This window comes from Scyliorhinus canicula, chromosome 15 (assembly GCF_902713615.1).
Source record: "Scyliorhinus canicula chromosome 15, sScyCan1.1, whole genome shotgun sequence".
Lineage (NCBI taxonomy): Eukaryota > Metazoa > Chordata > Chondrichthyes > Carcharhiniformes > Scyliorhinidae > Scyliorhinus > Scyliorhinus canicula.
Window position 1 is genome coordinate 137,014,014 of NC_052160.1, and position 23,496 is coordinate 137,037,509.

The 23,496-nt window shown below is 50.2% G+C and overlaps 1 protein-coding gene across 1 annotated transcript in view; it reads left to right on the forward strand.

The window, feature by feature from the left end:
* The first annotated feature begins 5,452 nt into the window (after positions 1 to 5,452).
* The window catches only part of LOC119978908 (EF-hand and coiled-coil domain-containing protein 1-like), a 28,642-nt gene continuing 10,598 nt past the window's right edge, over positions 5,453 to 23,496 (forward strand). The window contains exons 1-3 of the mRNA XM_038820841.1: positions 5,453 to 6,767; positions 21,310 to 21,497; positions 23,023 to 23,155. Coding sequence (XP_038676769.1) covers positions 5,773 to 6,767; positions 21,310 to 21,497; positions 23,023 to 23,155 — 1,316 coding nt within the window. The 5' untranslated portion in view covers positions 5,453 to 5,772. The remainder of the gene's footprint in view (positions 6,768 to 21,309; positions 21,498 to 23,022; positions 23,156 to 23,496) is intronic.

Genomic DNA, 23,496 nt, shown 5'->3' on the forward strand with positions numbered 1-23,496 from the left:
ATCAGTTTATATCTTCACCGAGGTTGGGTAACACTACAGTGAAGTCACGTTAATCAGCAAAATCAAATCAGAAGTCTTATTAAAGGCACATCCATCAAATTGCAGTTATTGAAATAAAGCAGAATTGTGAAGTTAATTTTCGTTCCACTCTATCACGCAGAGTCAATGGGTACGATTCAGCAACCTGGCTGGATCTGGGTGCAACGGGTGAGTCGAGCGAGAGTCTCAAATTGAGCTTTGTGCCAGACGCTGGCCCAATCGCGAGTCTCCCGGCTCGCTCCGCGTGGTGCGATCTGGATCCCGCCCTCACTGGGATAGATCCAGATCGCCATATTTAAATGAGCCAGTAATCTCATTTAAATACCTAGATGCCATATGCACCCGGCGCCTGGGAGTCAACGGCCGCACCCGTGCGACCTCGCCAGGGCGCCCTTTAGCACTGGCTTCCCCAAAGGTGGGCCAGGCGTAACGGCACCTCGGGGGTCTCACAGGCTATGAGAGAGCCCTGTGTGATCGGGATAGGGTAGGGTACCCTGGCATTCCTCCTTGCACCTGGGGACCTTGGCACTGACATCCTGGCACCCTGGCAGCGCCACCCGGGCATCTGAAATGCTGAAAGGATTAGATAGAGAGGGGGGGCGGCACAGGAGCACAGTGGTTAGCGCTGTTGTTTCACAGCGCCAGGGTCCCGGGATCGATTCCCGTTTGGGTCACTGTCTGTGCGGAGTCTTCACGCTCGCCCCGTGTCTGCGTGGGTTTCTTCCGGGTGCTGTGATTTCCTCCCACAAGTCCTGAAAGACGTGCTTGTTAAGTGAATTGGACATTCCGAACAGGCGCCGGAATGTGGCGACGAGGGGCTTTTCACAGTAACTTCATTGCATATGTGTGGAGCATAAACACCAGTATTAACCAATACCTTTCTGCATAGTATGTGACACATGGTGACATCGTCAAAGCTATTTGGGAGATTTCCCTCTCTTCTATCTTACAATGCGAGCAAGCCTCAGGAATAATCTCGGACAACTGGTTAAGTAACCTATGGTGTGGCAACCTAGTAATCCTTTGTTTATACTGTAAATTAACCCCACAAACATAACAACTGACAACTGCACTGAATGGCCTGAATGGTTTCTGTGCTGGACCCACTGCAATACTTCATTTTTCCAGTTTATTCTGGAAAGGTTAAAGTGAATCATTAAGGCAATTAATTTTACTTTGGGAATGAACTTCAGGAAATGCCACACACACTACCTATACTCATCAGTACTTACCTTTGGACCCTGTGTCTGTGCGTATGGCACAGACCACACGCTGATTTTACCTACTGACTCGGTGTCCCCTTCTATTCTTGGAAGCAGGATAATGGTTCCTATATGTAATTGTGAATATAAGATCCCTCTGCACAAAGTGGGTGTTCTTTGCGATGGTGTCCACAGGATGTGGGTTTTTATTTAATTGTTGCACACTGGAGATTAAAAGGCTTGATTGAAGTGCAAAAAACTGTCACAATGACAAAATGGTGCAACTATTTCCTTTGGGGAATAAACAGGGACAGCAATTATTTCTGCTACTGTACTTCCTGCTTCAGCCATTGTCTTGAGGGAGCAGAAGTTAAATGATGCATAATGCAGAGGAGACACTTTATCTGGAATCCAGGTGTGTGCTTTTCTTCCTGAGGATCAGATTTCGTCCTAATGATTAGTCAGCGGGAGCTCAGGGCAGCTAATATGACTGGTGATTGTATTAAAGAGGAGATTGCTGTCTGTGGTTCAATTTAGGAAATAAGAGTCATTCTGAAATTCACTGTGATGGAATGTGTTGTCCACCACCTTTCCTTCCAGACAAAATAACAAATTTTATTTAAAGGCAAAACCTTTGGGCCACTAATATTTAAATTTCAAAGATATCATTAATCAAGCATACCATGTTCTAAGCCTTAAATAAGTTTTGCTTGACTCCTAACACTTTATTTTTGTAAAATTACAAAGGAAAATATATTAATGAAAGACAAATACAGTCACAGACAATGATAATCTAATACTTCATATGGCTAAAATCACCATTCTCCTTTCCATTGCCTAGTTTAGAAGATATAGGAGCAGAATTAGGCCATTTGGCCCATCGAGTCGGCTCCGCCATTCTATCATGTCTGTCAATTGTCAGTTGTTAATACAATATTGACTGTCAACACAGTTTCCAGCTCTGCCATTGTTTAAATTTACTTTTCTCCTTTCTAATTGGCTGCACTTTATTACTCTTATGTAAATCTTTCTCCCCATTTCAATTTTATTTCCAATTATCAAATAAATTGCAATGCTCCGCCCCCTCCAAACCAGCATCATCGGGATGCGCGCCGCGTGCAGTGGCAATGCCATCGCGCATCATCGGCCGGCCCACCCGCGATGCTCCGCCCCCGATGGGCCGGGTTCCCGACGGCGTGGCCACATGTGGTCTCAGCAGTCGGGAATCTGTTGAGTCGGCTGCGGATGGCGTCCAGCGCCGCCACACTCATCCGGGATCCGTGCCGCTGGCTGGCGGGCTTCTGCTAGGGCTGGGGGGAGTAGTGGGGGGTGGTCAGGGGTTGGGCTGTGGGATCTGGGTGGGTGGGTTAGGGTTCTAGCACGGCTGGCGCCATCATTTCCGGCGTGGCTGGAGCAGGCCGTTAGCCCTGCGCATGCGTGGACCGGGACCCGGCCATTCTCCGCACAATCTGCGGGTGGTTCACGCAGCACCAGTGCTAGCCCCACACCGGTACCGGAATCAGTGAGGGGTTTGTGCCGATTTTCCTGTTGTGAACCACCTGCGGACTCTCCGTTACGGCCGGCACTTAGCCACTAGAATGGAGAATTCCGCCCTCATTTTAAAAAATAAATTTAGAGTACCCAATTCTTTTTTTTCCCAATGAAGGGGCAATTTAGCGCAGCCAATTCACCTACCCTGCACATCTTTGGGTTGTGGGGGTGAACAGGGCCGGCCCAAGGCACCGGCAACTCGGGCAGTCGCCCGGGGCGCCATATGCTAGGGGGCGCCAGAGACTCGGGTCCCGCGCATGCGCCGTTGGGTTGGTGCCAACCAGCGCATGCGCGGTTGCCGCCCTCCCCTGCGGTGGCCGCCCTCCCCTAGGGCGGCCCCCTCCGCCCCCCCCTCCCGCCCCCCTCTGTCTGCCGCTCTCGGGCCCGCCCCCGCGCCTCGGGCCCGCCCCCCCCGCCTCCGCCTCGGGCCCGCCCCCCCACCTCCACCGACTCCGCCTTGGGCTCGCCCCCCCCGCCTCCGCCTCGGCCCGGCCCCGCCCCCCCCGGCCCGCCCCCCCCCCCCCCCCCCGGCCCCGCCCCCCCCCCCCCCAAGGGCGCCGAAGTTCAGCTTGCCCGGGGCGCCAGCAACCCTAGGGCCGGCGCTGGGGGTGAAACCTACGCAGACACGGGGAGAATGTGAAAACTCCACACGGACAAGGATCTGGATCGAATCTGGGTCCTCGGCGCCTGAGGCAGCAGTGCTAACTACTGCGCCACCGTGCTGCCCCCAACAACAGAAACTCTAACTTATCACTTACGTTGCTATCATGCACAAATCCAAAGTACTGTGTTTCTCAAATTGAAGAAATAGATTCTAGACTGATTCAAGTTACATTCAACTTGTTCATTTCCTTGAAACAATCAAGTCAGAGAGTAACTAATTATCTCAGGGAGGGGTACATTTTGTGTGAAATGATGAAGATTCTATGTAGGATACTGGACAGCAGGAAACTAATGGCAGGTTCAATTGTGAGGATGCAGTGATATTGGAAACTGGATCTGAAATGTTACTTTTTGTTCTTCTATAATTACATGCGAGGGCTCTAAATGATGTGCTGAACATTTACTAAAGATCATGCAAGTCTCATTCACCTATCATTGCTGTGTTGGCTGATCTACATTATATCCAAGTCCACCCTCACCTCAATAGTAACATTTTCATCCTGATGTTGAAATTCCTCCAAATTTCACTGCTCGCCATCTCTGTCACCTTCTCCAGCCTTCCTACCATCCAGGGGTTCTGTATCTTTCAACTCTGGCTTCTTGTGCATCCCCCACTGCCTTTACCTAGTCATTGACAGCCACAACTTCAACTGTAAAGTACAAGAATGTGGATGCAGGAGCTCAGAAATAAACTGGGAAAGTGCTGGGAAAACTCAGCAGGTCCAGCAGCCTCTGTGGCGAGAGGAACAGTCAACGTTTCGAGTCCACTGTGACTCTTTCCAAAGAGGGGCCATATTGGACTCTGTTTCTCTTTCCACAAACCCTGCCAGACCTCACTTTCTGTTTTTATAACTTCAGCTGTGCTGCCCTTAATGTCTGGAATTTCCACCTTAAATCTCTTTGACTCTCAGTTGCTATCTATTTCTTTGAGACACTCCTTAAAGTGTGAGTCTTTGAAAGCATATTAAACACTTGTCCTAATAATTCTTTCTTTGGCTTGGTGTCACGTTTTGTTTGATTGCATTCCTGAGAAACAGCTTGAGACATTTTACTACATTAATGGTAGCACAGTGGGGGAGCACAGTAGCACAGTGGTTAGCACAGTTAATTCACAGCGCCAGGGTCCCAGGTTCGATTCCCGGCTTGGGTCACTGCGCGGAGTCTGCACGTTCTCCCCGTGTCTGCGTGGGTTTCCTCCGGGTGCTCCGGTTTCCTCCCACAAGTCTGGAAAGATGTGTTTGTTAGATGAATTGGACATTCTGAATTCTCCATCCGTGTACCCGAACAGGCGCCGGAATGTGGCGACTCGGGGCTTTTCACAGTAACTTCATTGCAGTGTTAATGTAAGCCTACTTGTGACAATAACGATTATTATTATTTTTGCCTTCAGTCACCATCACAACAAGGTGGTCCGGCCATTGTCACATTGCTGCGTGTGGGGGCTTGCTGTGGGCAAATCTGCTGCTGCATTTCCTGCATCATAACATTTCTGAAGGAGGCTTCATTGGCTGAAAGGTTTTTTTTGGGGGTGTCTGCTACTGTGAAAGGTGCTGTGCAAGTGCGGGTCTTTTTCACAACTGGTGGACATATATTTCTGTAATTTAAATCTATTGGGTTGAAGATCACAATTGTAGTTGTAATGTAACTCTGTTCCTGTGTGCATATACACACAGGAGCTAACAAACCTTCCAAGCACATCCCAGTTTATTTGTGGAGCAGTTAGTAGCAATAGGGTGGGTGGGGGTACGGACGGTTGGGATGTCAGCAGAGCTGCAGATTGAAGAGCTCACTTTGGTCCCTGCAGTTGACTGCATTGGTGGGGTGCCAGGGAGCCCTGGATTTCCAGCGCTAGGAACCCACCCAGGCAACGCCTCCCTCCTCTCTCACTGCACCCTTCAGCTCACCATCGCACTGCTGCCACCCCCCTTTGAGGCGAATTGCAGGGAAATTGGGCTCTAATTAAAAACTTCCAGCCAGCAATTTCCACTCCACTCATTGGGAGAGTGGGAAGGCAGCAGGCAGCGTGTGGGATAGAGCAGAGAGCCTGGATTGTTATTGCAAAAACACACGAGTGTCTTTGTCAATTGCATGTTTTGAAATTGCAAGCAGAGGATTGTTTTGAGAAGGGAAACGTGGGTTTTTAAAAAAAAAAATCAAACTCGCTGCCCTGATCAAACTCCAATTGTGACAATATTTTGGAGTTTAAAAAAAAAACTTTTTGGGCACTTTGAGAAGTTTTGGAAATTTACATGTGTTTGTTTTTTCTGGAGTTGTTTGATTTGGTTGAAGGGCTGTTTTTCTCTCTGTCTCGGTGACCATGCTGGGCTGTGGTGAGGGACTTGCTGGCCCTGTCCGGAGGAGTTCCTGGCTGCTCAGCGCCCTGTCCCTTCACTGGGGCACCGAGAGTGGCCAAGTGGACAACGAGATCGTGGTGCTGGCCACGGGCGTGGATCAGTACCTGCAGGAGATCTTCCACCACCTGGACTACGAGGGTGACGGGCTGGTGTCCGGGGAGGACTTTGGGCTGCTCTGCTCGGTGCTGGGGCTGGAGGAGGAGGAGGGGGAGGGGGAGGGCGATGCCCACTCCCCACTCAGCCGCCTGCCCGAGCTGCTCACCTTTCGCCAGTTCCACGCCCGCCTCTGCGAGCCCTTCGAGCGGCGGGCAGCGGCCCCCCGCCTGCCGGTGGCCCGGGAGACGGAGCACATCGAGCGGCAGATCCGCCTGCGCTGCCCCCGCCGGAGGAGGCGGAAGAAATGCGCCTCCTTCGACCTGTCCCAGGGCTGGGGGCAGAGCAGCGTCTTCCGGCCCCGCCAGCTGGAGTGTGAGAACGCCAGCCTCCGGGAGCTGGTGGAGGATCTCCGCGGTGCCCTGCAGGGCAGCGATGCCCGCTGCCTGGCACTGCAGGTGGGGCTGCTGAAGGGGCACGGCCCGGGAGGCCGGCTCCGGAAGATGCCAGCCCCGGCGGGAGCGGAAAGCCGGCCGGCCCCGCACGGCTGCAGAGGGCTCCGGAGCCTGCTGCGGGAGCTGGAGCTGCTCCGGTCCTCCAGGGACGGGCAGGTCGAGGAGGCCATGCGCTTTAACCAGGAGCTGGAGGAGGAATTGCGGGATGCTCACGGTTTGCTGGGAAACTGGGAGCATTGCCTGTCTGCACTCATTGCTGACAATGCCCAGATCAGGAAGAAGGCAGAGCGGGCCACTGCTGCTCTCCTGGGAGCCCTGGAGAAGGTGAAGGAGCTGGAAAGCAGAGCTGAGCAACTTCCTCACTTACAAAGCCGGCTTCAAGAACTGGAACAAGAGCTGGATCGATGCAGGTCAGTGACATGTGTGTTTTTTAATTCTTCCACATGGATGTAATGGCTCAAAGCATTTGCTGTCTATTCCCAATTGCTCTTAGAATCATAGAATTGACATTGCAGAAGGAAGCCATTCGGGCCATCGAGTCTGTACTGGCCCTGGAAAGCACACCCTACCCAAGCCCACACCTCCACCCTCTTCCCCCATACCACCCCGCACCTCCCCACACCTCCACCCCCTTCCCCCGCACCTCCCCGCACCTCCACCCTCTTCCCCCACACCTCCACCCTCTTCCCCCACACCTCCACCCTCTTCCCCCGCACCTCCCCACATCTCCACCCTCTTCCCCCGCACCTCCCTACACATCCACCCTCTTCCCCCGCACCTCCATCCTCTTCCCCCACACCTCCACCCTCTTCCCCCGCACCTCCCTACACCTCCATCCTCTTCCCCCGCATCTCCACCCTCTTCCCCCACACTTCCCCGCACCTCCACCCTCTTCCCCCGCACTTCCCCACACCTCCACCCTCTTCCCCCACATCTCCCCACACCTCCACCCTCTTCCCTCGCACCTCCCCACATCTCCACCCTCTTCCCCCGCACCTCCCTACACATCCACCCTCTTCCCCCGCACCTCCACCCTCTTCCCCCACACCTCCACCCTCTTCCCCCGCACCTCCCTACACCTCCATCCTCTTCCCCCGCATCTCCACCCTCTTCCCCCACACCTCCTCGCACCTCCACCCTCTTCCCCCGCACCTCCCCACACCTCCACCCTCTTCCCCCACACCTCCCCGCACCTCCACCCTCTTCCCCCACACCTCCACCCTCTTCCCCCACACCTCCCCACATCTCCACCCTCTTCCCCCGCACCTCCCTACACCTCCACCCTCTTCCCCCGCACCTCCACCCTCTTCCCCCACACCTCCCCGCACCTCCACCCTCTTCCCCCGCACCTCCCCACACCTCCACCCTCTTCCCCCACACCTCCCCACACCTCCACCCTCTTCCCCCGCACCTCCCTACACCTCCACCCTCTTCCTCCACACCTCCCTGCATCTCCACCCTCTTCCCCCCCACCCCCCTCACACCTCCCCACACCTCCCCACACCTCCACCCTCTTCCCCCACACCTCCACCCTCTTCCCGTAACCCCAATTCACCTTTGTTGGACACTAAGAGACAATTTAACATGGCCAATCCACCTAACCTGCACATCTTTAGACTGGGTTTCGGACACTGCTCCTTCCTCAGGTTGACCTGAGGAAGGAGCAGTGCTCCGAAAGCTAGTGTTTGAAACAAACCTGTTGGACTTTAACCTGGTGTTATAAGACTTCTTACTGTGCCCACCCCAGTCCAACGCCGGCATCTACACATCATCTTTGGACTGTGGGATGAAACCGGAGCACCCGGAGGAAACCCACGCAGACATGGGGAGAATGGGCAGTCTCCGCACAAACAGTGACCCAAGCCAGGAATGAAATCTGGGACCCTGGAGCTGTGAAGCAACTGTGCTAACCACTGTGCTACCCTCCACTGTGCTGCCGTGCTGCCTTGAGTGGTTTGCTAGGCCATCTGAGAGGGCAGTTACGAGTCAACCACATTGCTGTGAGTTTGGAGTCACTTGTAGGACAGGCTGTGTAATGTGGCAGATTTCCTTCCCTAAAGGACATTAGGGTTCAAGAGTCTGCAGTGAAGTGACCAATCAGTCATGGTCATAATAAATGGCGGTGCAGTCTCGATGGACTGAATGGCCTCCTGTTCCTATAATGAACCAGATGAGAATTTACCACAATGGATGATAACTTTACTGAGACTAATTTTCAATTCCAGGTTAATTAATTGAATTTTACATTTTCCCAGAGCATTAGCCTGGGTTTTTATTCATTGTATGGGATGTGGGCGTCGCTGGCTGGGCCAGCATTTATTGCCCATCCAGAGTTGACCTTGAGAAGGCGGTGGTGAGCTTCCTTCCAGAACTGCTGCAGTCCCAGAGGTGTAGGTACATCCACAGTGCTGTTAGGGAGGGAGTTTCCGGATTTTGATCCAGTGACAGTGAAGGAGTGGCGATATATTTCCAAGCCAGGGTGGTGAGTGACTTGGAGGGGAACTTCCAGGTGGTGGAGTTCCCAGCTATCTGCTGCCCTTGACCTTCTAAATGCTTGTGGTCATGCGTTTGGAAGGTGCTGCTTCAGAATTCCTGCTGTGCATCTTGTAGATAGTACACACGGCTGCCATCCGTCAGCAGTTGTGGGTTTGAATGTTTGTGGAAGGGGGAGCAATCAAGCGGGGCTGCTTTGTCCTGGATGGTGTTGAGTTTCTTGAGTGTTGTTGGAGCTGCGCTCATCCAGGGAAATGGAGAATTATCCATTACACTCCTGACTTATGTCTTGTAGGTGATCGACAGGCTTTGGGGAGTCAGGAGGTGAGTTACTCACCACAGGGTTCTCTCTTGTTCACTTGGGTCACTGGATTGCTAGCCCAGTGACAGAGAAATATAGAAATTAGGAGCACGAGGAGGCAATTCAAGCCTGCTGCGCCATTCATTATGATCATGGCTGATCATCTAACTCAATAGCCTAATCTCACTCACCCCCCTTCCCATATCCTTTGATCCCCTTCGCCATCAAACCATCATCATCATTACACTACTGTCTCTCCCATTAGATTGTTCATTTAAATCAAGAGGCATGCCACGATTGATGAATTGCAAGCTGAATCGCACACCTTTCGCTGGGGCAGTTTTCTAATGACATGAGGGCCACTTGTATTTCGGAGCAGTGATAGACGAAGACAAATGTGGGAGGAACATTGATTTTAACCTACTTGAAATTCAGCCCAGGCACTTGGGGTGAAAGTCATTTCTTTTGGCAGTAAAGATTTAAGACATTTAGGAGGTTTGAATCATCTCCATTCAGCCCCACCTGCTTCTAAGTGAAATGAAAAATGAAATGAAAATTGCTTATTGTCACGAGTAGGCTTCAATGAAGTTACTGTGAAAAGCCCCTAGTTGCCACATTCCGGCACCTGTTCGGGGAGGCTGGTACGGGAATTGAACCGTGCTGCTGGCCTGCCTCGGTCTGCTTTAAAAGCCAGCGATTTAGCCCAGTGTGCTAAACCAGCCCCTGTGTAATGACAGGTGATAGGAGTGATCCCATGTTGCCATTATGTCATTGCAGGCACGAGAGGGAAGAATTCTGAATGAAATTGTGGAAGTGTTCGGAAGTGTGATTTCACTGAAAGAAATTACGAATGGGAAGTGTCTTAGTGAATAGACTATGCTGGATTCACTGAGGTGATATACTGCGCTGTTTCCATCGTGGGGAATATACTCCCCCGGTGCTGTTAAGTAGTGAAATCAAGGTTTTACTCGGCTTCTACTATATGTCAAAGCTGATTTGGAAGTTGATGGCGTCACCATGTGCTTGATGTGGTGTCCACGGTGAAGGTTGCAGGTTGGGAAGTGTTAACTGAAGTTCACCTTGAGACATGGTCGGCAGATTACAGCAGTGCTGGTGGAAGAGGACACTTAAATCAAACTGCTCTGTTTTTGACCAGAAGAAATCTTAATCCATGTGGGAAGTCGCAAAGACAATTCCCTCATTCAATAGGATATGGCATCATGCCATGTGAAATGCCAACTGTGCCATGTTTCTGAATATCCGCTCTGTCATAACTCTGCCTCACAGAGGGTGATGTTTAATGTCTGTGTTGCATCCCCATTGCCTATTTAAATCAAAGATATCAATCGTTCACTGTGAATCTAATCTGTTTCTATTCCTTGTGAAGACAGATTCTGCCAGGGCTGATGGGCACCATTGCTACCCTGTGAACGAATCACTGCCAAGACTTTACGATCTTTTTAGTGACCTTCGACCTCCAAGGCTTGCCCTCAATAGCTTCATCTACTTGTTATCCTCAGTGGAAAGCTCATTTGACAGACTAACTTCTCTTACTCACTCGTCCAAACACAAATGACTCCACCCCACCCCCACCTCCCATCCTCCGCCGGCCCCCAATTGGCACATATTAAAACACAGATTTCCGTGTCTACAGTGCATCCATATCAGAACTAATACACTTTGAAGCCTCTCTCGTGGATCCTACTGTTGGCAAGACCAGACATTGACAAATATTACACCTTAAAAATGTAAAGAAGTTCTGAAATTACTTTCTAGTATTTGAACAAGGCAGCTTAATGTATTTACAAATGTATTGAGGGCAGCCTGATGTTTCAACTTGTAAAAACTGGATGTACTAAAGCAAGTTTTGCTTGAATGTTTTTACTGTCTTAAAAATCATGCTATTTATGTCATGTTAAGGATCAAGGAGCATTTGGTCCTTTTTAGCATGTTTTCTTATTAACCCAATCATGCCCTAAAAGCCTTTCACTATGTACACTCCACATTTATTTAAAGGTCGGAAGGAAATTACAAAACAGCTTGAATTATATTACCCATACAAGAGGTGCGACACGGTAGCACAGTGGTTAGCACTGTCGTTTCACAGCGCCAGGGACCTGGGTTCGATTCCCGGCTTGGGTCACTGTCTGTGCACAGTTCTTCCGTGTCTACGTGGGTTTCCTCCGGGGCGTTCCGGTTTCCTCCCACAAGTCCCGAAAGACGTGCTGTTGGGTGAATTGGACATTCTGAATTCTCCCTCTGTGTACCGGAACAGGAGTCGGAGTGTGGCGACGAGGGGCTTTTCACAATAACTTCACTGCAGTGTTAATGTAAGCCTGCTTGAGATACTAATAAAGTTTATTATCAATCAATCTGCCCTAAAAGTAACAGGGAAGGGAGATTACAGAAATATTACATTAATGTGTTTTTTTGTGAAATGGGCCAACACCGCTCTTAACAGTAGTGGACAAAGAAATTGGACGTGAAAGCACTGATGTTTGTTTGGCAATATTTGAACAAAATAATTTCAACGGCAATAAGCCTCCTCTTAAATGTTCCTATTCCATCTGACTGCGGTTCTGTACAATTCCATCTAAAACATGCTAATTTATGCTATCGGTTCCGACAAAAAGATCGTTCCTCAGTTCACCTTAAATTATAAAGAAAAGCTGTCTCACAAAGAGAAGGAGGTTTGAGGAACATTATACCAACAGGCCCAGCTCAGATCAACTTTGGGGGGCATATGGCAACTGACAGGGGAGGTCTGAACCTTTTGACGTAATAACAGGGGAGCTCTAAGTAAGAAAGTGTCATTTTCAGCAGAATCCAAATGGAGCAGTCAGTTAGCAGTGGTTGATGCCTTCAGTTCCTGAAAAGCCCAGATTGCGGCCCTGGACCGATAAAGGTGCGGAGTGCAGCAAAGCAAGATTTGATGCTTCCAAAGTGTCATGTGGTTTTCAGGATCTGCTAGCTGCCACTCAACCAGTGACGTTGTTGATCGTTGACACGGAACCAAGGGATTGTGCAATGTCTTCATACGGTTCTTCGTCCAGGGTCTTGTGACATTACGGTGGACAAGCAAGAGAAACCCCCTGTGGCATGGAACGGAGTGGAGGGGCTTCGGTCCAATGTTGTTATAGCTCCTTTGACAACCTCCCAAACCATTTTACGCCCAGTGAAATCCTTTAACTGTAGTCACTGATATAACTTTGAATAAACAGCAGCTAAATTGCGCACACAACGCAAGGAGGTTTGAGGAACATTATACCAACAGGCCCAGCTCAGATCAACTTTGGGGGGCATATGGCAACTGACAGGTTACAGCACAGTAGGAGGCAATTTGGCCCATATTGTACATGCCAGCCCACGGACACCCACGTGCCCTTTCTAATCCCAACTTCCTGCACCCAGCCCATAACCTTGAAGCTTAGCCCAGCCTGCAGCCCTGGGCGGCATGGTAGCACAGTGGTTAGCACCATTGCTTCACAGCGCCAGGGTCCCAGGTTCGATTCCTGGCTTGGATCACTGTCTGTGTGGAGTCTGCACGTTCTCCCTGTGTCTGCATGGGTTTCCTCCAGGTGCTCCGATTTCCTCCCACAAGTCCTGAAAGACGTGCTGTTTGGGAATTTGGACATTGTGAATTCTCCCTCTTGTGTACCCCAACAGGTGCTGAAATGTGGTGACTAGGGGCTTTTCACAGTAACTTCATTGCCGTGTTAATGTAAGCCTAATTGTGACAATAAAAATTATTATTACAGCACTTAAGGTGCAGATCCAGGTACTAAGAGTTTAGGGCCTCTGCCTCCACCACCAATTCTGGCAGTGAATTCCAAACCCACTATCCTCTGCAGAAAAAAGTTCTCCCTCGAGACCCCTTTACACCTTCTGCCACTTATCCAGAATCTATGTCCCCTGGTTCTAGAATTCTCCACCTTGGGAAACAATTTTATCCTTTCCACTCTCTCTCTTCCCCTCAAGGCCTCACAAACAGCAACGTATTCATGATCAAAAATGTGTTGTACTGATGTCAGGTTGTAGGGTAATGTTTAATGGAGAAGAACATAACAGAATGGAACAAATAGAATGGAAGAACGTGTAGTGTAGTTGAGTAGAATGAAACTGAAATGATGCAATAGATTGGCGACGAAAGTCTGCTCCTGACAGAAAGGGGCTAATTAGCAATCAATCGACATTGTGATCCATCTTTGGACAAGGCAGCTGATAAAACGGTCACAATTTCTTCATCACCCAATGAACAATTACTGTACCCACAGTGAGCTCATGTATTTGGTGAGTGAGGTGGCCTAGGCTTGCTGAATGTTTTGCAATTGTTTTTTGCCGCCCTCAGCTGTCTCGATGCTGCTGTTTATTAGAGTTGAAACCACAGAGAGTTGTAACACTCTATCAGGGGGCATAGATCATCTGCTCATGTCAGCACAACCAGACAGCTGAGGTGCACAATAGAGAACAGAGTAAATATACTGCTCACTTCACAGGGAAAAGCAATCAAAGTCAAAATGAAATATCCTCACGTGTCCCCCATAGGGAGTGAGGATGAGAGAAAACAGGAGTAGAAATCAGAGTCATTGTTGTGTTTTTCAACACAATTATTGTTGATGAACATCCTTGTCTGGTTCAGCACAGTGGGCCAAACAGCTGGCTTGTCATGCCAGAACAAGGGGCGAAATTCTCCGACCCCACGGCAGGGTCGGAGAATCGCCCGGGGCTGCCGGAAATCCCGCCCCCGCCGTGGCAGAAATTCTCCGCCACCCAGCAATTGGCGGGGGCGGGAAACGCGCCAAGTCGAGCGGCGAGCCCCCTGCGGCGATTCTCCGGCCCGCGATGGGCAGAAGTCCCGCCGCTGGGAGGCCTCTCCCGCCGCCGAGGTTTGAACCACCTCTGTTGGCGGCAGGATCGGTGGCGCGAGTGGGCCGCCGGGGTCCTGGGGGTGGCGCGGGGCGATCGGACTCCGGGCGGTGCCCCCACAGTGGCCAGGCCCGCGATCGGGGCCCACCGATTGGCGGGGGGGCGGGCCAGTGCCGACGCCACGGCCTACACCATGGCGGAGGCGGAAGAGAATCCCCCAGCGCGCATGCGCCAGCTGCCGCTGACGTCACCACCGGCGCATGCGTGAACCAGCGAAGGCCTTTCGGCCAGCCCCGGCACCGGGCGGCGGGCGTCAAAGGCCGTTGGTGCTGGTTTTGGCGCCAGTCGGCGTGGTGCCAACCGCTCCGGTGCGGGCCCAGCCCCCAAAGGTGCGGAGGGACCCCCCGCCCCGCCAGGTAGGGGAGAATCCCGCCCCTGGTTAGCGCGGGTTCAATTCCCGTACCGGCTTCCCCGAACAGGCACTGGAATGTGGCGACTAGGGGCTTTTCACAGTAACTTCATTGAAGCCTACTTGTGACAATAACCAATTTCATTGTCTATATGTGTGATATTTTGTAAGTGAAAGGATTCTCACAAGGAGAAAGGAATATTGTTACCCACCAATGTAAATAGTTCTCCGAAACATCAAACTTCTTAACACAGAATGTGGTCAACAATGGAACAAGTTGTCGGAAGGATGGTTAAGATTGGGATAGTGGACTCATTTAAAACGCAGCTAGATAATATAGTAAGAAGGCAGTAAGCTTTGTATTTGAGAGGATGGGTCCAATGGAATGCAGAACCTTCTTCATCCTAACCTATCTTAATATATTGCAAATGTGGCAGATGGAGTTGAATGTGGATAAGTGTGAGGTCATGCAATTTGGTCAGAAAAATGGGAAGGCAACTTATTATCTAAATAGGGAGAGACTTTGGGATGCTCCGAAGCAGAGGTATCTGGGTATCCTCGTGCATGAGTCATGGAAAACTAGCTGCAGGTGCAGCAGATAATAAGGGGAACAAATGGAATGTCGGTATTTAGAGCAAAAGGAATACAGTATAAAGGTAAGCAAGGGTTGTTGCAACTATACAAGACATTGGTGAGACCGCATCTGGAGTAATGTGCACGGTTTTGGTCTCATTATTCGAAGAGGGATGTAGTGGCGTTGGAGGCAGTTCAGAGGAGGTTCACTAGATTAATTCCAGAGATGAGAGGTTTGTTGTATGAGGAGAGATTGAACAGTTTGGGCTGATACTCTCTAGCGTTCAGAAGAATGAGAGGAGAACAAATTGAGGTATACAAGATGCTGAACGGTATGGATAAAGTAGACCTGCTTCCTATTGTGGGGCATTCTAGGATGAGAGGTAGCAGATTTGAAGAGAAACTACTTCTCCCAAAGGGGTTGTGAATCTGTGGCATTCGCTACCCCAGAGTGCGGTGGATGCTGGGACAGTGAGTAAATTTAAGGAGAGTTAGACAGATTTTTAATTGGTAATGGGTTGAAGGGTAATGGAGAACGGGCAGGACAGTGGAATTGAGGCCAGGATGGGATCAGCCATGATCACATTGAGGGTGTTGGGCTCGGGAGGTTAAATCGTCGACTCCCGCTCCTATTTCTAGGGAGGAGATGCTCTGGCTGGTTTTGCAATCCAGCTCTTTGCATTGTAGGTAACAGATGAGGAACATATCAGCCATGATAGAATTGCGGAGCAGACTCGATGGGCTGAATGGCCTAATTCTATTCCTATATCTTATGAACTTATGAACAATCAGAACATAAGTTGCCTGATGTGTGCGCTCGGGTCCATATTTATTAGGAGGATAATGGTGACATGCAAAGAATTTCCTGGGTCAGTTGCAGCATTGCAGCTTGTCTGGGAAGAGATGGACGCAGGTCAGAGGTTACAGCCATCACTGGATATTCCATGCTTTGCTTCAGACTTCCTTGCAATAGATAGACAATCTCTGATTGTGCCAACTTGGTATCTGCAAAGACTATTTCCCTCCATCACCACAACCCTGGTTGGTGAGACAACATCTGCTGATATGACAGATGAATGTGCACCATTGAGCCAAGCTGGTGCATGTTCTGGGATAAAGTTTCATTGTAAGTCTGACATACCATGATTGGAGTGCTTCCAGAGAAGTGTCAGGATAACATTTGACACATCAAATTGACGTCACAAGGTGTTCAGTTACAAGCTAAGGGCGGGAGTCTCTGCACATAGTAATCTTCTCTGGAATGTGCATCACTGCCAGACAGGCACAGAACATCCTTGATCAAGTCTGGCCTCCCTGACTTTTTTTCAGTTCATTCTTCTTCACCAAAGAGCTCCAATATATGGGGATCCTTTCTGGGAAATCTATTAGTGTTGCAAATGGAAACTATAGTGAAAGAACAACAAGTAATCCTGCACTAGTTCATGGATCTAAATGGGAATAGCGTATAATAAATAATGACCTAGAAATGGTCTCGCACCGTTGGCGTTCAAATCTAACCATAGAAAAATATGGACTTGAATTCAATACATAGAACATAGAACATAGAACAGTACAGCACAGAACAGGCCCTTCGGCCCTCGATGTTGTGCCGAGCAATGATCACCCTACTTAAACCCACGTAACCCGTATACCCGTAACCCAACAATCCCCCCATTAACCTTACACTATGGGCAATTTAGCATGGCCAATCCACCTAACCCGCACATCTTTGGACTGTGGGAGGAAACCGGAGCACCCGGAGGAAACCCACGCACACACGGGGAGGACGTGCAGACTCCACACAGACAGTGACCCAGCCGGGAATCGAACCTGGGACCCTGGAGCTGTGAAGCATTGATGCTAACCACCATGCTACCGTGAGGCCCATTTGATCATTTGTGAGTTGGCTGCAGTAAAAAACAAACTCGGTGCCCAATGCTTGACCCTCTGCACAGGATTGTCCCTCTCTTCAGGTCTTCCACCTCCAACTGAAAGCCTCAATTTGTTGGGTGAACAACTCAATTTCAGCCGCATCAGTATCTCGTACTGCGTGACTACAGAAGTCTTCTCGTTGCAAATCCTCTCAGACTCCTCTTGACCGTTGTCACTTGCTTCCATGCACTCTCTCGCTCGGCTCCCACCTCCATCTCAAGAGTGTGCAGAGCCTCCTCTTTTACCCTCCGAGTTTGACTGAGGGTGTCTACCATCGAGCCGAGATCAGGAACAGTTTGCTGGGCGGCCCTCTCTTTGCTTTGCGAATCGACAGCCAGCTAACGCCTCTTTTTCTTCTCCGGCTCCTCCCATTCCAGGTCCTTTTGCACCGAGGCGTTGTTCAGGTTCGTGTGATCTCCATGTTCAAGCCATCCAGCTGCCCAGTCAGCCTTTCCTCCTCAACACAGGCAGCTTGCTGGAGCAGATGGTTCTGATTTACCAGCTCCTCGATGGACTGCTTGAAGCAGCTGATGGACACAAACCTTTTCCTTCTGCTTTGTGAGTTCCTCTAGGTGTAAGGCCACCTTTAGTTTCAAGGCCTTTCTGCTGATTCTTCCTACTTTAGCAAGCACCATCACCTTCTCTTGACTGTGTGAGCCTTGTGCTGTTTACTCCATCTCCCATTGGGCAGTGACACCCTGTCGTCCTTTGCATTTACGCTCCACCATCTACTGTTCTGACAGCAGCCAGTGAGAATATGGAACATACAGCGTCGAAGGAGGCCATTTGAAATTAAATGAAAATGAAAATCGCTTATTGTCACGAGTAGGCTTCAAATGAAGTTACTGTGAAAAGCCCCTAGTCGCCACATTCCGGCGCCTGTCCGGGGAGGCTGGTACGGGAATTGAACCGTGCAGCTGGCCTGATTGGTCTGCTTTAAAAGCCAGCGATTTAGCCTTGTGAACTAAACCAGCCCCTTTAGCCCATCGAGTCTGTACCGACCCACTTACGCCCTCACTTCCAACCTATTCCCCGAACCCATTAGCCCCATTTAACCTTTTTGGACACTAAGGGCAATTTATCACGAACAATAAACTTAACCTGCACATCTTTGGACTGTGGGAGGAAACCGGAGCACCCGGGGGAAACCCACGCAGTCATGGGGAGAACGTGCAGACTCCGCACAGACAGTGAACCAGCAGGGAATTGAACCTGGGACCCCGGCGCTGTGAAGCCACAGTGCTAACCACTGTGCTACCGTGCTGCCCATTCATTTAGCCTCTTGTTGATTTGTGGCTTGCTGGCTTGGTAGGTGAGGTTCGCCGGCACGGGTTGGTGCGGTGAATTCTCCATGGCTCTGATGTGACTGGCTTTTTAACTTTTTCTTTCATCCCCACCACTGTGACACGGCCAAGGGAGTTGTGTTGTGATCTTGTCAGGGGGTAGTTCAAGCACCCTTTGTGGACTGTGGCTGGCATCAGAAGATCCTGCCACCGGCCAATGACAGGCTGCCTCTACCGTCACCAAACAGGTGATCGGGAGGGGGAAGGGGGGGAGGGGGGGCAGAGAATCCCCGCCCTGTATCTTCATTGTTGTGAAGTCCTCTTCAAATGAGCGAGCCGCTTCCAAATAATAAGGGAATGAACCCAAAAAATAATCTAGGTCTTTGTTGAGTTTTATCTTTCCATTGATTATCTTTGCTATATATTTAAACAGAGAGCTGAGCCATTTACCAGTGCAATCAAACCATAACAGAAAGAGTGTCTCCTTACTTGAGAAAGGACGTACTGGCACTGGAGGGTGTGCAGAGGAGATTCACTAGGTTAATCCCAGAGCTGAAGGGGTTGGATTAGGAGAAGAGGTTGAGTAGACTGGGACTGTACTCGTTGGAATTTAGAAGGATGAGGGGGGATCTTATAGAAACATATAAAATTATGAAGGTAATAGATAGGATAGATGCGGGCAGGTTGTTTCCACTGGCGGGTGAAAGCAGAACTAGGGGGCACAGCCTCAAAATAAGGGGAAGTAGATTTAGGACTGAGTTTAGGAGGGACTTCTTCACCCAATGGGTTGTGAATCTATGGAATTCCTTGCCCAGTGAAGCAGTAGAGGCTCCTTCATTAAATGTTTTTAAGGTAAAGATAGATAATTTTTTGAAGAATAAAGGGATTAAGGGTTATGGTGTTCGGGCCAGAAAGTGGAGCTGAGTCCACAAAAGATCAGTTATGATCTCATTGAATGGCGGAGCAGGCTCGAGGGGCCAGATGGCCTACTCCTGCTCCTAGTTCTTATGTTCTTAGTCAGTGTTTAGAAAGTTAAGGTTCTACCAGGGTCGTGTTCTCAGCCAGTCCCAGTTCGAGGTCACACCCCAAATAAAATTCAAAGCCAAGTAGAACATAGAACATAGAACAGTACAGCATAGAACAGGCCCTTCGGCCCTCGATGTTGTTCCGAGGAATGATCACCCTACTTAAACCCACTTAACCCGTATACCCGTAACCCAACAATCCCCCCATTAACCTTACACTACGGGCAATTTAGCATGGCCAATCCACCTAACCCGCACATCTTTGGACTGTGGGAGGAAACCGGAGCACCCGGAGGAAACCCACGCACACACGGGGAGGACGTGCAGACTCCACACAGACAGTGACCCAGCCGGGAATCGAACCTGGGACCCTGGAGCTGTGAAGCATTGATGCTAACCACCATGCTACCGTGAGGCCCCACGTGTAGTCAAACAGATTTTCTCTCTAATTGCTCACCATCTGTCACCCCCCACATCTATTTACCTCTGTAGGCACCTCAGTCAGATGATTCTATTCAAACCTCCTTTTTTTTTCTTCCACACACCACCTCCCCACTCACCTGTGCCTGTTCCTATTTCACTGCGATGCATTCTAGGAAACGTAGTGAGTGTGAGCTGTGTGTCGTTTTGGCCGAGGGGAAATGGAGCATGCATACAGGGGAGTCACCGTCCCTTCAAAGGACTGCCCAATGGCATGTTACAACTTCTACAAACATTTCCCAAAAGATTTCTGCATAACTACCTCAAAGGGAAACATCTCTTTTAGGCAACAGTCCTCATAGATTTTAACCTTTAAAAGTTCCAGTAATATATTCACTGTTGCGATAAGGGAAGTTTTATACTGGCTTTTCTCTCTCATTCAGTACTAGGAGACAAAGTTTGTATCGAAATCTTGCAGACGCTTTTCTATGAAGGTGGTGACAGCTACCTTTCCACAGGCCTGTTTACAGTGTACACAGCTTCAGGATCTCCTAGTCACAGCCACTTACAGTCTGCAACCTCTCTTTAAATATGTTTCTTTTTCCTTTTAGAAGTTAATTTTTGCTCAATTTACAGGTCTTTCATGTCATGTTATGACAACTACTTTTGAGGTAAAATTAAACTTGCCACTTTGCTCCATCCATTTACTGTCAGCTTTTCATTTTGAAATAAAACATTTAACTTTGAGTCCCTTCCCATATCTTCCTAATGTAAATTTCTATTCATGCTGCCCATTGTTATTCCATCTCAACTCTGCACATCTCCATGTCAAACTATTTGCTTTCACACCTAACCCCTTTCATAGATTACATAGAATTTACAGTGCAGAAGGAGGCCACTCGGCCCATCGAGTCTGCACCGGCTCTTGGAAAGAGCACCCTACCCCCTATCCAAGGTCAACACCGCCACCCTATCCCCATTACCCAGTAACCCCACCCAACACTAAGGGCAATTTTGGATACTAAGGGCAATTTATCATGGCCAATCCACCTAACCTGCACATCTTTGGACTGTGGGAGGAAACCGGAGCACCCGGAGGAAACCCACGCACACACGGGGAGGATGTGCAGACTCCACACAGACAGTGACCCAAGCCGGAATCGAACCTGGGACCCTGGAGCTGTGAAGCGATTGTGCTATCCACAAGGCTACCGAGCTGCCCAACACCTTTCTGGTGTTCTAAACCTTGCAGTCTACTGCCTTCAGTTAAATTAAGTTCACACCTCCCCGATCAAGCCCATTTCACAGTCTGCCACAGTGATATTGGGGAAAATACTGAAAAATGTAATACTTCTTCACAGTAATCACTCCATAGTTCTTTAAAAATTGCTCAGAATGCAGGGGTTCAAGAAGACAGATGCTCACCATCATCTTCGCAGGACAGGTAGGACTGGCCAATAAATGTGGTCAGTATAGCTGCTATGCCGAGAAAATTTAAATAAAGTTGCTGCAAGTGATTTCTGTGCAGCCAACTTCAAAGTTGGCAGAGATGATGTGATATTAAGATTTGATGTTAAGGAAGACGCCCGTCAACATTGAGGATATTGGTCTGCCAATACTGACAAATGCTGCAATGTGTTTTGAATCAAGGTCACAAGAAAGTCAAGGCAAAAAGGCCCCAGCTCGGCCGATCCACTCCCAGAACTTCCAGAAATACTGCAGGAACTGGAACCCCTCCTGCCAGCAAACACGGAGTCCACCAACAGGGAAGGCCGATTCTGTCTCCGGAAGCAGGGAATACTGCAGCTGGCCGAATGGAGCTCCTTCCTGCAAAGAAGGTAATTTCAATTTTTGGGGAGGAAAACAGAAGGCTGGCATCAGGTTGAAGAGGTATCTTTTTAAACGTTCAACACCAGACTTTTGCTTTCCGATTGGTCATTGGGCGCATATGGGCCGCGATTCTCCTACCCCCACGCCGGGTGGGAGAATCGCGGGAGTGCCGGGACAATCCCGCCACGCCGCCCTGGCACCCGCACGCGATTCTTCCACCCCCCCCCCGCAAAACGGCGTGCCGCGTTTTACGACAGGCCGCTCGGAGAATCACCGCTCGCCGTTTCTAACAGTCGAGTGGCGATTCTCCGGCCCGGATGGGCCGAGCGGCCTGCCCAATATGACGGGTTCACGCCGGCGCCAAACACACCTGGTCGCTGCCAGCGTGAACAGCGCGTGAACGCTGCGTGTGCGGCCTGTGGGGGTGGGGGGGGGGGGAGGGGGGGGAGGGAGGATCGAGCAACAGGGGGTGCTCAGTGGGGGTCTGGCCCACGATCGGTGCCCACCGATCGGCGGGCCGGCGTCTCTAAAAGACGCACTCTTTTCCCTCCACCTCCCTGCAAGATCAATGCTCCATGTCTTGCGGGGAGCCTGCGGGGAGGACGGCAACCGCGCAGGGGCGCCGGTCAACCTGCGCATGCGCGGGTGACGTAATTTAAGCGCTGCCGCTTTGTAGCGGGCGCCAAGGCCCGGCGGACGAAATTGATGCGGCGGTTTTCACTCCGGCGTCGGCACTTAGTCTCCCGTTGGGAGAATCGCGCCCATGATCTTTGCTGACGCCGCTATAGCAGCTGGACAGCACGGTAGCATAGTGGTTAGCACAGTTGCTCCGCAGAACAGGTTCAATTCCCGGCTTGGGTCACTCTCTGTGCGGAGTCTGCACGTCCTCCCCGTGTGTGCGTGGGTTTCCTCCGGCTGCTCCGGTTTCCTTCCACAGTCCAAAGATGTGCAGGTTAGGTGGATTGGCCATGATACATTGCCCTTAGAGTCCAAAAAGGTTAGGTGGGGTTGCTGGGTTATGGGGATAGGTCAGAAGTGTGGGCTTAAATGGGGTGCTCTTTCCAATAGCCGGTGCAGACTTGATGGGCCGAATGGCCTCCTTCTGCACTGTATATTCTATGATTCTATGATGGTTAGTACTGTTGCTTCACAGCGCCAAGGTCCCAGGTTTGATTCCCGGCTTGGGTCACTGTGTGGAGTCTGCACGTTCTCCCCATGTCAGCGTGGGTTTCCTCCGGGTGCTCCGGTTTCCTCCCACAAGCCCCGAAAGACGTGCTGTTAGGTGAATTGGACATTCTGAATTCTCTCTCTGTGTACCCAAACAGGCGCAGAGTGTGGCGACTAGGGGCTTTTCACAGTAACTTCATTGCAGTGTTAATGTAAGCCTACTTGTGACAATAATAAAGATTATAACGCAGCAAACATGGTGGTTGCATCACAAATGCTGTTTCAAATAATTTTGCCATGGGCCATTATTGCATTAATCCCAGTACTTTCTGAAACCTTGCTGTGATCAAGTCTGTTTGCATTTAGAGAGCGGCTGTTTTTCCGGGGATGAGATGCGTTTACTGAGAGCAGTCGAGGGGCGAGCTGCGTCTGATGAGGAAGAAGAGCGATGTACAGAGATCCGACCATGTCAGATGACAGAAGTGAACAGTGGGGAAGGGTGAGTGAGGTACATTGAAGGAAAACTCTCTGATTGTGACCACCCTTCTCTCTCCCTTGCAGTCCATGATCTTCCACCCATGGAGACAAAGAGCCTACAGGTCTTGCCCTTGCATTCACCAACACTAAAGCCTGCGTAGTACGCACCGTGTGATCAGGCTCAACCCAGCATGAATAAAGGGGAATGTCACTCCCTTCTCAGGAGATTCACATCCCATGCCAGGGGGTGTTGCAATCCAACAAGTTTGTTTTGAATTAGGAGCTTTCGGAGCGCAGCTCCTTCATCAGGTGAGTGAAGAGGTGGGTTCCACAACCACATATAGAGATACGGTCAATATATAT